General features: G+C 41.0%; 1 protein-coding gene across 1 annotated transcript; it reads left to right on the top strand.

Annotated features, from left to right (window-relative positions):
* The first annotated feature begins 2,320 nt into the window (after window positions 1-2,320).
* Window positions 2,321-15,909, top strand: LOC126267644 (gustatory receptor for sugar taste 43a-like). Its single transcript, XM_049972945.1, has 3 exons — window positions 2,321-2,425; window positions 9,929-10,105; window positions 15,526-15,909. The coding sequence occupies exons 1-3, from the start codon at window positions 2,321-2,323 to the stop codon at window positions 15,907-15,909; spliced, it is 666 nt and encodes a 221-aa protein (XP_049828902.1).
* Window positions 15,910-16,740: the final 831 nt, after the last annotated feature.

A 16,740-nucleotide genomic window follows, 5' to 3' on the forward strand; every position in this document is an offset into this window, starting at 1 on the left:
ATACTGCTAAATATATTAGAGTAGTACCATGAAATAAGCTTAAGTACTTCTACTTTCGTACGTGAATCTATTGGTGCACTATCCACACTCTCGTCCCTTATTCATTAGTCTGGGAATTCTGACATTGCCCTCACAGTATATATTTTCTTTAATGTCGTTTGTTGTTTGCAATATTAGCCTATTCCCAAGAGTTGGCATCTTTCGCTCAGTTAATACTAGGCAGAAATCCAATCTGCATGTGGAATGCACTTCCTTGACTCTTGTGCAGAAAGGAGTGCAGTATTATGCTGCATCCATTTTCAATAAGCTACCACAAGAACTCAAAAATCTTAGCAGTAGCCCAAACTCTATTTAAGTCTAAACTGAAGAGTTTCCTCATGGCTCACTCCTTCTATTCTGTTGAGGAGCTCCTGGAAGATCTAAAAAATTAAGCAAATCCCTGCGTTACGTTGTTGATTTTCTTTATTTAAAATTACTTGTCACCTGAATATGTTTTTTATATTTCATTTTATCTGTTTCTAATATCGTGTTATAATTTCATGTATTGACGTGTTCCATGACCATGGAGACTTCTCCTTAATTTCGTCCCACGGAACAATAAATAAATATGATGCTTGATACTGTGATGTATCATCAGGTACAAGAATGTCTTCTACAGAAGAATCACCACTGAGGAAATCTGTCCGAAATAGGCCCTGGAAGACCCAACGGTACCGACCGGTCGCCGTGGTAACCTCAGCCCACAGGTGTCACTGGATACGGACATGGAGGAGCATGTGGTCGGCACACTGCTCTCCCGCCTTATGTCAGTTTACGAGAACTCAGCCACTACTTCTCAATCAAGTAGCGGCTCAGTTTGCCTCAGAGGAGCTGAGTTCACCGTGCTTGCCAACGTCGCTCAGCAAACGGGAGCCCATCCAAGTGCTGGCCCAGCCCGGCAGTTCTTAACATCGGTGAACTGCCGGGAAGCGGTGGTACCACTACTGCAAGGCCGTTTGCCGCCCCTGTTGCCAGCGCCAGTATTTAAATATAAATAATAATGTTTTAGCCCATTCAGTGCAATAGTACTTAGCCTACATCTGTGTTATTACCGTCTTAATTGCTGTTTATTTGCTGTTTACACGAACGACTAATCTTACGTAGTACACCTTCACGTCTAAATTTTTGAGTCGAAAACTCGAAGTAAACCGGTCAAGAACTTTTCGAGGGTTTTGCTGAAAACATTTCTCCCCCCCCCCCCCTCCACCCCTCCCTCTCTCTCTCACTCTCTTTCTCTCACTATATATATATATATATATATATATATATATATATATATATATATATATATGTGTGTGTGTGTGTGTGTGTGTGTTTGTTTATACGAACATTTTAACCTTTACTAGAGTATTAGGTAATAATCTGAAACATATTGCTCAAGAAATGTCAGAGGTATTTGGAAACGAAGTTAAAAGACGACTTTTCTTTATACAGCAGTAGAGATGGAAGGTCTGATATACTAAAAATACAGAAGTGATAACTATTGGGAATAGGACGTGACAGCTGAAGTAGACTGAATTTCCCTGTGCTTAGTGGCGTTGTGTGTTCTGCAATTTTTACGCTGTGTATGACGGCCAAGTTGCACACCAGGTTGCTACGAGAGCTGTGTGTACAACCGATACGTTGCCGATACCTTTGCTTTGCAAGCAATGAATTAATCTTTGACCTTGCACTTTCCTGAAATGGATTTTACTCTGCACTTAGGCAGATTAAAACGCTGAAGTTTCTGTTTTCATTTAGATGACTACCGATAAAGGAGACGTAATTTTGTCTCGAACGCTCAGTGAGCCTCAAGCATTTCGCTGCTGCACAGGTCGTTTTCTGTTTATTCTAAGGACGTTTGTGCCACATGAAGCTAATTACAGATCATTGTTCCCTGTTTGTCACTCAAAGAAATATTTATTCTAGTCTGAGTATTGCAACCCACTAAACGAAGATGGATACTGAGACATTAAGTCTCGATTTCTTCAGGGCGATGAAACCGCTTTACTACGTAAGCAAGCTGTTTGGTCTAGCACCTTTCGCTGTAGACCACCAGTCAAACAAGTTCTCAACTAGTCGTTATGAGAGGATGTATTATTTTTTTGTGCTTACTTTAGAAGTAATATTAACCTCTTTGGTTATGCTGCTACGGCTGAATTCTCAGCCCCTGATAGCCACATTCAAAATGGCTGATATTATTGAGCTACTACTGGTGACTTCTTCTGCTATCGTTACTCTCATACAGATATGTTTCTGCACCCATACACATGTGACCCGCATTCTAAACCAATGTATCGAGATGGACAGAGTGGTGCTGACAAATAAGAAAGAAGAGTACAATAAAATATTTAGGCTGCTAATAATACAAGAGCTGGGAGTGTTCTCCGGGCTCTTCGCCGGGTTCGTAGCTGAGGGAGTCTTATGGAGAAATGCTGCAAAACAATTTATCTTACAAAACGTCATGGTGTTCCCGTTCTACATTGTAACTGCCATAACTGTTGCCCAGTTTTCGAACTTGGTTCTGTTGCTGAGGAGACGCTTTCATATAGTGAATAGGAGACTTCTGAAAGTGTGGCAGCGGAGGATGGCGACGACTGCGTCCCATCGGTCCTTCGCCTGTTCACAATGTGTTATTATCATCGGAGGACGGCATCGGGACAATCATATCGTCAGCAAAAGCGTGAGTCTTCCAACACATACACACATATTTATAAACAGAAATCTCTTTCCATCCGATAGCTGTATCGTGTAGAGATACTCAGGGCTACTGACACTACAACAAAGTTATTGCTAGAGAACATGGAAATGAAAATTTTGAATAAAGCTACTGCACACTGAGGTGAGAAAAGGTCATGGTAAACCGATATTCAAATATTCATATGGCTGCAGTACCTCGTGCACAAGATATAAAAGGGCACTGCATTGGCGGAGCTGATGACCTTAGCAGTTACGTCCCATAAGATATCACACACATTTGAACATTTCTTGAACATTGGCGTAGCTGTCTTCTGTAGATAGGCGATTCATGTGAAAATGTTTCCGACGTTTTTATTGGCCCAGGACGGGAATTAACAGACCCGGAACCCGGAATGGTGGTTGAAGCTAGACATAAGAGACATCCATTCCCGATATCGTTAAGATATTCAATATTCCGAGATCCACAGTGTGATCACGGACAACACAGCGGTCGACAGCCTTCTCTTAACGACCGAGAACAGCGACGATTACCTAGAGTTGTCAGCGGTAACAGACAAGCAACATTGCCTGAAATAACTGCAGAAATTAATGAGCGACTTACGACGATCCTATTTGTTAGGTTATTGTGGCGAAATTTTCCGTGACAGAGCTATGGCACCAGATGACCGACGCGAGTGCCTTTGCTAACTTCACGACATGGCCTGCAGCGCCTCTCTGGGACCATCGGCTGGTGCCTAGACAACTGGAAAACTGTTGCATAGTCGAATGAGTCCCGTCTGCAGTTAGTAAGAGCTGATGGTAGCGTCGGAGTGTGGCGCAGACCTCACGAAGCCATGACACCAAGCTGTCAGCCGCCCGGAGTGGCCGAGCGGTTCTAGGCGCTACAGTCAGGAACCGCGCGACCGCTACGGTCGCAGGTTCGAATCCAGCCTCGGGCACGGATGTGTGTGATGTCCTTAGGTTAGTTATGTTTAAGTAGTTCTAAGTTCTAGGGGACTGTGTGACGTAAGACGTTATGTCCTATAGTGCTCAGAGCCAAATGTCAACAAGGCAATGTGCAAGCTTGTGGAGGTTTCGCAATGGCGTGTGCTGTATATACTTGCAATGCACTGAGTCCTCTGGATGTTAGGATTCTTTGAGACCATTTGGAGCCGTTGGTGGACTTCATGTTTCAAAACAAAGATGGAATTTTTATGGATGACTGTGCGTCGTGTTACCGACCCACAATTGTTCGAGACTGGTTCGAAGACCATTCTGGACAGTTTGAGCAAATGATCTGGCCACACATCGAACGTTTATAGGACTTAATCGAGAGGCTAGACCGCGCAAAAAATATTGCACGGGTAACACTTTCGCAATAATGGTCCTATATATGCAGCACGGCTCCGTATTTGTGAACGTGACTTCCTACGACATGTTGAGTTCACGCCACATTGATTTGCTGGGCTATGGCGGTCAAAAGGGACTACGACACTATATTAAGAGGTGTCTCAGAATTTTTGCCACCTCTGTGTAATTTTCGCTGCACCTACAGATATGAATAGCGTCACCAAAATGTAGCCATTAATGCATTCGTTTATTTTCAACAACTGCGTGAGATGGTGCTACACCTGCATAACTTAACTAGCAATACACAGAATGTCAAGAGACCCATTCCACATAACATTAATGTCAGAACAGCATACAATTCATGGAGTATCTGGCTCAAATGGCTCTGAGCACTATGCGACTTAACATCTGTGGTCATCAGTCACCTAGAACTTAGAACTAATTAAACCTAACTAACCTAAGGACATCATACACATCCATGCCCGAGGCAGGATTCAAACCTGCGACCGTAGCAGTCGCGCGGTTCCGGACTGAGCGCCTAGAACCGCGAGACCACATGGAGTATCTAATTAAATTCTTAGAACTAAGTCGACGATAACGAGAGTCAATTTTTTTCTTGAGCTCTAGAGAAGTTAAGAGTGGTATCCACTATCACTGTATTTCTTTCATAGTTCGCATACGTGGTAATTACTTAGGTTGTCATCCGCAGCGGCGATTGCTATCCACATGACGCAGCGGAGTCCCATGTTGCAACTCTACTTCTTCACGTTCTTATAATTTCAATAATCTTACAATAACGACTGCAGCCTCTTACAGCTTACAAAATGTTGTCACGCACCAATTTCTTGTATTTCAGTTTTTGGAAATTGCACCAAGTTTTAAATCAGCTGCTATAATGGCGCTCTTGTGCAAGAGAAAGTAATAATATTATTTTTAGCGTGTCTTTCAATAACTATTTTACAATTACTTAAAACAAAGCTTTTAGGAATCTTATATCGACTCATAACTGGAATTGTGCAGTAATGAAACAGGGTAAATAATTGTAAGTAAGAAGTACGTAAATACGCTCGCGACACTATTTGGTCCCAACTGTTAATTTTCCGACCAGTGCCGGCCAATATCTAGTAGTGCCCTGCTGCAGCGAAGTGCACACTAGAGTGTGGTGTGGGACACGAGCATTCGGCGAGCTATTCTTTACGTTGTGCTTTTAGCCTTGACTGCCGATGCGTCGTTCCTCTCGTCCCTCACATAACTTTCAATGTTTTGGGACGAGTAGGGTACTTGTACAACTAGTACATGAGAAATGTAATAATCTTTTATCGAGGTATGTTGTAGTACTGTTGCTATTGCATTGTGCCTGCTGCTACACTTAATTTTTTCTCCGTATCAGTTTACGTTGTACGAATACATTCACAATTCTGAAGTGGTAATCATGTTTACTGGAACCGGTAATCGACAATAAAATTGTTTACAAGCGGTATTGCCTAAGAGGTTCACTTCTCCCAAGTAATTATTACAGCTCGACATTTACGACTCAAGATGAGTGAATTAAACGAAACTCACTTGTCAAATACTCCGCACGTGCTACCAGTCCTTAATAAAGTTTCCATCCATAGATATAAAGGAGTTATCTAAATGAAACGTTTTCAGATTAGTAAAATTAGGTTTCCTATCTCCCACTAATTTATGTTAAGGACAAGTGGTGTAATACTTCTCGTGTCTGCATATGCTAACAACAACAATTGCCTACCAGTAGACGGTAGGTTAAAATCAAAAGCTCCCATTTTTGCAATCAGCGTCTAACTACCCCTTAAAGCTAATTCATAAGATAATAACTGGGAGAAATCTAACGAGGAATTCCGAACGCCATATCTATGTGCATGTTCTTCCTTTTATTGTAGGGTTGCACGAATACTCTTTTTCTGTCAGTCTGGGTATCCTCAAACACTTGTGGTTAAATATACTCACAAAGAAATTCGCCCGTCCTCATATATATATATATATATATATATATATATATATATATATATATGTGTGTGTGTGTGTGTGTGTGTGTGTGTGTGTTATTTTGATTTATTTATATACTTGGTTACTGTCTTGTAGTGTCTTTCTACTGTGTGAATGGATACGCTTTTTTTTAAATTATTTATGTGCTGTGTCTTGCCGAATGCTCTATTCATTTTTTGTGGTCGAGTCTTGTGTGCGATCTTTCCTCCTCCTGTACGTTCAAGGATTTCACCTAGATACTTGAAGTGTACAACTCTGTTTATTTTAGCGTATTTTGTGGCTACTCTTTGTGTTTAGTTTTGAGCAGAAAAATTAAGACTTCTCGAAAGAGGTTTGCAGCCCTACTTCTTCTTCACATTCTTTTACTAACTCTATTTGTTTGGTGTCTGTTGCTTCGTTGTCTGGTATTAAGGTCAGGTCGTCTGCGAAAGCTACCTTTGATGTTTCATTTCATCCTGGCATCTTCGTAGTAGTGTTGGTTCCCAGTCTCCTTGAGTTTTCCGGTTTTTTTCTCCATTCCCTCATTATTTTGTCCAGGACTAGGTTGAAAAATAGCGGGGATAATGCGTCACCTTGCCGCACTGCAGAGATTTCACACATGAATTTAACTTTCCATGTTGTATCATCTAATGTCTGTCTGATTAATCGTAGTGTTTTTGGGTGGAGTCCTGTTCTTCTAAGGGAATGAACAAGGATTGTCAGTCAGCAGAATCAAACACATTCTTGAAATCCAGAAAGGTGCAAATGATTGGCCCATTCCTGATGGCCTCATATTTTAGAATTGATTTCAGATTGATATGTTCTGTGCATGAACGATGGGGGCGAAAGCCTGCCTGGTATTCACCAATTTTGTTCAGGTGTTCTCTGGAGTAATAATGGTGAGAAAATGTAGTAGGTGCTTACAGCAGGGAGAGTCCTCTGTAGTTTTTCACATTCAGCCTAACGCCTTTCTTGTGCCGTGGATGGATATGTGCACATTGCCTGTCTTTAGGGACTTTTTCTGATCGACAGATGGTAGGGATTATTTGCGAAAGCTGCTGTAGTCACTTCGGTCCAAGGTTCTTTAGTAAATATGCAATGATACTGTCTTCACCAGATGTACTGTTGTCTTTTAGTTTAAGTGTGTTTATTGATATCTTCATTTATTGGTGCGAGTGATTCCGGTTGGGTGGAGGTGGAGCTCGGCACTGGAAATCTTGTTACAGGTTCAGGGCAGTTAAGGAGGTCGGAGAAATAACGTGCCACTTCTTGACAATTCTCTTGGTTAGTTAGCGCTACTTTTATATCTGGTTTCCTGAAGAACTAATTTTGAGGTGTGTACCCCAGATCTTTCTTTAGAAGGTCCTGTAGAATTCTCTCTTGTCGTGATTGCAGAAATTTACCTATATAGCATCCACTTGCTCCTTCATGTTTCGTTTCTTTTGCTTAGTAAGTTTTGCAGCCAGTTTTCTTGATTCTTAGAAACGACATAGGCTTTTTGGAGATTTTTTTAATACTGTAGTCCTGAAGAGCTTGTTTGTGTATTTCTAGTGCATTTTCACAGTCGGAGACCCACCAAGGGTTTTTAGTCTTCTTTTTCTGTGATACTTGTTCTTTTGCTTTTTATATGATCTTTCTGTGGTATTCTTCCCGTGGGTTAGCTTGCTGCTTTTCCCATTCCTGTTTGAAGTTTCTATGTGCATTGATTTCTGATGGATATTCTTCGGTGTAAATTTTATCTTCATTCGAATTAGATACTAGTCTGAAACAATATTGATATCTCTGCGTGCTTGAACGTCATGGATCTTCTTCTGGGCTGCGTGCTTGAACGTCATGGATCCTCTTATTGGCTGCGTAGGATATCGCTATATGGTTTATTTGGAATTCTCTCTTCTCTTGTATAGGTGACCTCAATGTTTTCTGTTTTCATCGAGATTTCCTAAGGGATGTTGACATAATCTTTAGGTTATTTTGCTGGAATGGTTCGATGAGTCTCATGCCATTTCTGAATGTGTATTTGTGTGCCGGAAACTTTCCCTCAGTTTATACATATTCCCACAATTTACATAAATATGTGTTTATGTGTCACAGTTAACTACCACCTGTGTATTTTATGTAATATATTACAGTATGGGCCTATCTCAGCATATACACACCTGGAAATGGAAAAAAGAACACATTGACACCGGTGTGTCAGACTCCCCATACTTGCTCCGGACACTGCGAGAGGGCTGTACAAGCAATGATCACACGCACGGCACAGCGGACACACCAGGAACCGCGGTGTTGGCCGTCGAATGGCGCTAGCTGCGCAGCATTTGTGCACCGCCACCGTCAGTGTCAGCCAGTTTGCCGTGGCATACGGAGCTCCATCGCAGTCTTTAACACTGGTAGCATGCCTCGACAGCGTGAACGTGAACCATATGTGCAGTTGACGGACTTTGAGCGAGGGCGTCTAGTGGGCATGCGGGAGGCCGGGTGGACGTACCGCCGAATTGCTCAACACGTGGGGCGTGAGGTCTCCACAGTACATCGATGTTGTCGCCAGTGGTCGGCGGAAGGTGCACGCGCCCGTCGACCTGGGACCGGACCGCAGCGACGCACGAATGCACGCCAAGACCGTAGGATCCTACGCAGTGCCGTAGGGGACCGCACCGCCACTTCCCAGAAAATTAGGGACACTGTTGCTCCAGGGGTATCGGCGAGGACCATTCGCAACCGTCTCCATGAAGCTGGGCTACGGTCCCGCACACCGTTAGGCCGTCTTCCCCTCACGCCCCAACATCGTGCAGCCCGCCTCCAGTGGTGTCGCGACAGGCGTGAATGGAGGGACGAATGGAGACGTGTCGTCTTCAGCGATGAGAGTCGGTCCTGCCTTGGTGCCAATGATGGTCGTATGCGTGTTTGGCGTCGTGCAGGTGAGCGCCACAATCAGGACTGCGTACGACCGAGGCACACAGGGCCAACACCCGGCATCATGTAGTGGGGAGCGATCTCCTACACTGGCCGTACACCTCAGGTGATCGCCGAGGGACAGTGAATAGTGCTCTAGAAGGTGTAAATCAACTACCCTGGCCAGCAAGATCTCCGGATCTGTCCCCCATTGAGCATGTTTGGGACTGGATGAAGCGTCGTCTCACGCGGTCTGCACGTCCAGCACGAACGATGGTCCAACTGAGGCGCCAGGTGGAAATGGCATGGCAAGCCGTTCCACAGCACTACATCCAGCATCTCTACGATCGTCTCCATGGGAGAATAGCAGCCTGCATTGCTACGAAAGGTGGATATACACTGTACTAGTGCCGACATTGTGCATGCTCTGTTGCCTGTGTCTATGTGCCTGTGGTTCTGTCAGTGTGATCATGTGATGTATCTGACCCCAGGAATGTGTCAATAAAGTGTCCCCTTCCTGGGACAATGATTTCACGGTGTTCTTATTTCAGTTTCCAGGAGAGTATGTAACACAATGTTCCTGAAAGTTTGGTTTCCTGGTAGATTTTCTACTATCTTTCCAGTGCTAGTTTCTCTACGGCCAAGAGAAATATTAGTAAAGTATTTTGAAAATCACCTCTATACCACCTGGTATTTACCATCTATCAGTAAAAATGTGAGAAAAAGTTTATCACAAAATGAAGCATAACGATGGTCTTTAAGTACTAACAATAAATATATCTAAACTGTTTTGGATATTTAATATTTCATTGTTAGCCATGACATCCATATATAAGTGGCCATTTGTAAATGGCAGTGTGTCTGAACTAAAACTCTTAAGGAACAGTGTTAAGTCCAGACTAAAGTAATACAACAAACCGCTACTAATGCGTAGTAATAAGTATTAGGGAAGTCAGTTGAACAATCTGCAAATATGAAGTAGTACTCATTTTCTTTTTAATAGTGTGCAGGTGAGGCGGAAGAAGTTCGAATACTGCAAGAGGCATATGACAAACTTTGCGACATCGTGGCGCTGATAAACTCCACTTATGGACTTCCAATACTCACCTGTCTGGCCACAAACCTCGTTCATTGTATCACCAGCCTCAATTTCTCAGTGTCGATGATACTAAAATTCCAGGTAAGGCTGACATCCAGTGTTATGTAACACCCAAATTATTGATTACGTGTCAAGAACAAACTTCTTTCCACAATTGACCTATTTTGGTACCTGTCAGTTACACAAGTAAACTAGTCGAACTTACTAAGTTTACGGAAGCGTTTGAAAATTTTCAACACATGTAATGGAAAAAAAGGAACTGGGCTAAATCTTTGCAAATAATACGAAACTAAGAATGGTAGCAATAGTAGACCATAACGTTCAATTATGAGTGCTATTATTACAGACAAAGTAACTATTCCAAAGTAATAGTCAACTGACAGATGACAACTGAGAGATGTGTAGCTATGGATTTCAGTTGTCGATCTGTACCCTTCTTGTATCTGACTATTATGTGATGGTTCTTTGGGACAACGCCAAAGTCCCAGGGAAGACCGTTCCTCGTTTACTGGAGCTATTACAGATTTAAATAGGTCAATATGAAAAAAATTAATATGATAACTTTGAGAGAGGATGAAAATTCTAACATTAAACACATAGAGCATAGACTGTACCACAATAAAAATTTAAATATACTGACCACGCTACCTTGCAATGTGTTGTGTGTGATATGCATGGCTGTAAAAAAGGTAAAACAACGGCAAGTATTATGTGAATCTCTTTGTACAAAACTGGTAATCCTAAAGAATTTAACATATGTCGTAATATGTAATGTGACATACAGTAGTTAATGTCAGGAACAATGTCTTAGGTATTTCACTCAGGTATTTTTCTTCACTCAAGCAGTCACAAGTACTACTGACGAAGGCCTGAGCTTGATCCTAAGGTGCTACAACAGCAGCGAATACTTCATTCTTGGCAACATAGGACATGTACCACAATCCAGTATTATTGTCGCAGAACTTCCGCAACGGTGAAGACATCAGAGTTTCGAAAACGATCGTATTTAACGAAAATCGTGAATTACAGATGTTAGGAATTAATTTCAGTTTAAAAGAATAAATAGTTACTTACTCTAGGGAATAATTTGGATGACAACTTAAGGATAAAGATTATTGTTTACTATCAATTATTGCTTCTACGTATTCCACCAAATCCATTTCTAATCCAAAATTGCGCATTACCAGGTTAATGATTATTGTTTACTGTCAATTATTGCTTCTACATTTCCCACCAAACCCACTCCTAATACAAAATTGTGTATTACCAGTCTCTGGGCATCACTGTTAAAAATGTTAGGTGCGATATTTTCTAAATAAAAAAACATTCTACTTTTTCTTATTTAGAATGATCTTCATTGACCCATGTACCCTTTACACCAGACACTTAAAATGCAATATATTCTTTAAACTCTCACATAGGCACATCGACATTCACCAAAAATGGCTATCAGTTTTGGCTAAGCTCTCTATGCTATCATTATGATTTTTATTTGTTACATTCTCATTTATTGTGTTTCCTGCAGCGAGATCTTCAGAATGGATTTGAATTAAAGTTATTTTAGCTGTCCACCATTCATTATGTGGCTGTCTTTAACCTGCTGTACCAATAAATCTGCCTGTATTTTGTTTAAGAGAGAAACCAGCTACTTACCACATCCACTGAGTTTGTTTTAAGCAGTTACCTAATTTTTTCTCCATTTGCGAATGGAGCAGTAAGAAACCACATGAAGTACACTACCGAGTTTCCTAGACCACACTCTTTCTCAATATAGATAAGGATGTAGAGGGAAAATCAGAGGGAAAACTGGTTAAAATGTATACATAAACGTGGAAATTTCAAAGGTGGCTGTTGTGATATAATAAACAACCTTTCGTCCCGAAGAAATTTATTTCTTTAGTTGCTTTTGTACAAAATTAGAAGATAGCTTATGTCCTCATATATGTTTAAACCAATCATGAATACCAGGGATTGTAAGAAATAAGCCCTGCAGAAAAAGCCAGAACGCATCCCAGATCACTAGACAGGAAGTAAACAAGTGTCAGAGTAAAAAACAGCCAAATTATTTCAGATTCACTGCAAAATGAACAATGACTAATAAAATTAATTACCTGACGTTATAGTTGCAAATAAGCATAGTATCTTCGCAAATGGTAGAGATTTCTGTATTACTTCTGCATAAGGAAGCATATATGAAAAACATAAAGTAGAACCAACACATTGCTTCACAGTGGTTATATTGGCTTTTTAATTCAACTGTCTTGTCTCAATTATGACCAGTGGGATAATAGCGGTAGTGAACAAGATGTACTATCCAAGGCGATACATTTTCTTCTGCTATGGTTTTGTGATGGTGCTACAGAATATGAAATTCTTTCTCTTTTCTCAATGTTTTTGTGTAATTCTCCTGATTTATTTATATGAATTACTGCATTGCAGTTAAGGCATAAAATAGTCTCATAAATGTTTTATGGTCTGCTCAGTAGATATTCAGGTAAGGTAAAAGAGTAATTCCCAGATAACAGGATTACTCCAATTTAAAAAATTAAAGGAGCAAGCAATGGAGATACTATCGGAGCCAGCGGTGCCAAAGAAGAGTTATTGAACACAGTCGTCCGAAATGCCTACACCAAAGAAGACGTAGTAAATATTCCAAAATTTGAATCAAGAAAAGCAGCCAACATGAGTGACGCAGAAATAAATATCTTCAGAGTAGTTGAGCAGCTTAAATCACTTAATAAAAGCAAGTCTTCTGGTCCAGACTGTATACCAATTAGGTACGTTATAGAGTTTTCTGATGCATTAACTCCACACTTGTCAGTCATATAAAACCGTTCCCTCGGCGAAAGATACGTACCCAAAGACTGGAGTTGCACTGGTCACACCAATATTCAAGAAAGGTAGGAGGAGTAATCCACAGAATTGTAGGCCCATATCATTAACGTTGATATGCAGCAGCATTCTGGAACATATATTGCGTTCGAATAATATGAATTACCTAGAAGGAAACGGTCTATTGATACACAGTTAATATGGGTTTAGAAAACATCTTTCTTCTGAAACACAACTGTCTCTTTATTCGCATGAAGTGCTGACTGCTGTTGAGAAGGGATTTCCGATAAATTCCATATTTCTTGACACTACACCACACATACGGCTTATAGTAAAATAGCGTGCTTAGCGAATATCGTCTCAGTTATGTGACTGGATTTGTAACTTCCTGTGAGAGAGGTTACAGGTCGTAGCAATTGACGGAAAGTCATCGAGTAAAACAGAAATGAGTTATGGCGTTCCTCAAGGTAGTGTTATAGGCCATTTGCTGTTCCTTATATGCAGAAACCATTTGGGAGACAATCTGAGGACCCGTCTGAGGTTGTTTGCAGATGACGCTGTCGTTTATCGACCAATAAAGTCATCAGAAGATCAAAACAAACTGCAAAACGATGTAGAAAAGAAATCTGTATGGTGCGAAAGTGGGCAGTTGACCCTAAATAATTAAAAGTGTGAGATCATTCTGTTGTGGTTGGCAGGAGAGCCAGCACCGTGTTACTAGAGGAGGCCGAAAGGCACGCGTTTTAGCTCACGCAGGCTGGCGTAAGGTCTGGAACAGGACCAGGGAATTAGAATTTAGAAAAACGGACGTAGCTGGTGGAATACTTAACTTTAATCCTTTAATGGTGAACGTCGCTCTTGACGATACATGACTTACAATATCAATAGTATCTGAATATGGCGAATTGCTAGGTCGTAGCAAATAACGTAGCTGAAGACTATGCTAACTATCATCTCGGCAAATGAGAGCGTATTATGTCAGTGAACCATCGCTAGGAAAGTCGGTTATACAACTGGGGCAAGAGCTAGGAAGTCTCTCTAGACCTGCCGTGTGGCGGCGCTCGGTCTGCAGTCACTGATAGTGGCGACACGCGGGTCCGACGTATACTACCTGACCGCGGCCGATTTAAAGGCTAACACCTAGCAAGTGTTGTGCCTGGCGGTGACACAAAACATTCACTGGAGTGCTACAAGGAATCCGTGGAACTTCGGTTACACGATAAATCAGTGAAATATAAAGGCCTTAAATTTAGCTAAATGCCTAGGAATTACAATTACGAACAACTTAAACTGGAAGTAGCACACAGAAAATGTTGTGGGGGGAGGCTACCCTAAGATGTTTTTTTATTGGCAGGACACTTAGAAAATGTAACAGATGTACTAAGGAGACTGCCTAAACTACGCTTTTCCGTCCTCTTTTAAATACTGTTGCACGGTGTGGGATCGTTACCAGATAGGACTGACGGAGTACATCGAAAAAGTTCAAAGAAGGGCAGAACGTGTTGTATAATAGAGAAATATGCGAGTGAATGTCGCTGAAATGGTAGAGGATTAGGGCTGTACATCATTAAAAGAAAGGCGTTTCTCGTTGCGAAGGAAACTTGTCACAAAATTCCAACAACCATCTCTCTCCTCCGAATGCGAAAATATTTTGTTGACACCCACATAAATAGGGAGAAACGATCACTACGATAAAATAAGAGAAAGCAGGGCTCGTATGGAAAGATATAGGTGGTTGTTCTTTCCTCGCTCTATACGAGATTGGAATAATAAAGAATTGTGAAGGGAGTTCGATAAACCTTCTGCCAGGCGCTTAAATGTGATATGCAGAGAATCAATGTAGATGTATGTGTTTCAAAATATTTACATTCATTATGTTATGTTTCACTCTTATATTTAATTTGTGGTACTAATTTAAGTGAGTAAATCACTTGTCATCCTAGAATTAAAATCTCATATCGTAAAAACTGTAAAAAATATATATTTTTTGCATTATTTGGTAGAGAAGCTCTTATCCCAATGTTAACGTGCCAACGTGCTGCGCTCTAGTGAGGAAAAAATAAAATCGCATTCACCCAAAGGCAGCCATGTTAAGTGAGAAAGCTGGCCTGTGTGGTCGAGCGGTTCTAGGGCTTCAGTCTGGAACCGCGCGACCGCTAAGGTCGCAGGTTTAAATCCTGCCTCGGGCATGGATGTGTGTGATTTCCTTAGGTTAGTTAGGTTTAAGTAGTTCTGTTCTAGGGGACTGATGACCTCAGATGTTAAGTCCCATAGTGCTCAGAGCCATTTAACCATTTTTAAGTGAGAAAACCATATTTAACATGGTAAGTTTTCTGTATGTGTTCTAATGATTTGCAGCAATTTTCAGAAGACAAAGCATACATTTATCACTACTGAGTATGTACTCCCCTCTTCATCTTTAAGATGTTAATCAATATCCCTAGTACTTTTACCCATAAAATGCTACAATTAGACATGAAAACCAAGTATACAGATTAGGTCATACAGAATGAAACACTCGTAATGGAAAATAAGTTTATTTCGCCTCCTGTAAAATTTGCGTTTCTGAGAGAGGAGGCTTTCACTATGAGCCAAGTTATGTAACATTTAATGTTATATACCCAATAATAATTAAGACGACGAGCAACTGACGAGACTTATTTCGACAGGGATCTGTCCTCAAGAATATGGAAGGACTAGCGACGATGGCTATTTTCTACACCGTTCTACATTCCGCAGCAATTCTTGCGGTGACGTGGTCATGCAGCGCCCTCACCAGTGCATCTCGCCGTTCTGCAGACTTGGTACTCAAGGCTCAGCTGCCACCATCACGTAAAACTCCAAAGGACGCTGAACTGCGGCGACAGCTGCAGCTGTTCTCGCAGCAGCTGCTGCATCGTCGTCCGTGCATCACCGCCTGTGGGCTTTTCGTCATCGATCTCAGTAATATTTCATCAATGTTGGCTGCTGTTGTTTCCTATCTAGTGGCAATTGTTCAGCTCAGTGTAACACAGAATTCTACTGCCGAAAGTGCAAACCAAACAGCATCCTAGAGTTGCGGCAATGTGGCGAGTTCCATCATTAGTTGCCACAGCACCACTGAAGCAGATATGGTGTGGTACATTGGCGTTAAGATAAAGCCCCACTCGAAAGTTGAGGCAGCTATGGAGCAATGTGACCTACGTGTCGATACTATTGCAACAGGAGCCTTTATTTTAATTGCATTCTCAATCTCGTTATTTTCGGACATAGGGAAATGTTTGTAATTATTGTAGATAATAGAAGCGTGTATGAATTAGGATATACGAAATTGGTGCTAAGAAATAGTATAAAACATTTATTATTTTTGTTTTTCCGAACAAGATTGACAGTATGTAACTATCAACTGGTTTGCACAAGAAATTGAAACGATTGTAATACAGTATCAATTTGTTGCTCGAATTCGGAACCAAACAATCTTTTATGATTACAAAGTAGGCCTTTGATTCTTTTTCCTAACCTTACCACTTTGTAGCTATGCACACTTTCTCGAAATCTTTATATCTACGATCCTATATCATTAGAACTCGGTCTCATGCAACCTGTTGCGTCATAGTATATTACTACACACATCCATAAATACATCTCGTACATTGTACAGTCACCTTTGTCATTATTACGATTACTATTACTGTTGCCAGAGTAGTACTGCTATTGTTGTAACTAATGTTTAAGATGTAATGATATTATAAATGTACTTAAAAATATCACATCGGAACATCTTTTCATTTCCATCAGTTCTGTACTATTACTATATTTATATTGTAATTATTAGCTTTATTTCAGTAGATTAAATTAGAAATGTATGTGCTAAACCCATATCAAACACGAGAGAAGGACTGATA

The sequence above is a fragment of the Schistocerca gregaria genome, chromosome 4, assembly GCF_023897955.1.
Source record: "Schistocerca gregaria isolate iqSchGreg1 chromosome 4, iqSchGreg1.2, whole genome shotgun sequence".
Classification (NCBI taxonomy): domain Eukaryota; kingdom Metazoa; phylum Arthropoda; class Insecta; order Orthoptera; family Acrididae; genus Schistocerca; species Schistocerca gregaria.

Bases quoted from the DNA above. Each gene is read 5' to 3' on its own strand.
- LOC126267644 (XM_049972945.1), top strand. From the start codon at position 2,321: ATGGACAGAGTGGTGCTGACAAATAAGAAAGAAGAGTACAATAAAATA. The intron at 2,426-9,928 runs GTAGCTGAGGGA...TCTTTTTAATAG, and splicing joins CCGGGCTCTTCGCCGGGTTC to TGTGCAGGTGAGGCGGAAGA. The intron at 10,106-15,525 runs GTAAGGCTGACA...TTATTTCGACAG, and splicing joins CGATGATACTAAAATTCCAG to GGATCTGTCCTCAAGAATAT.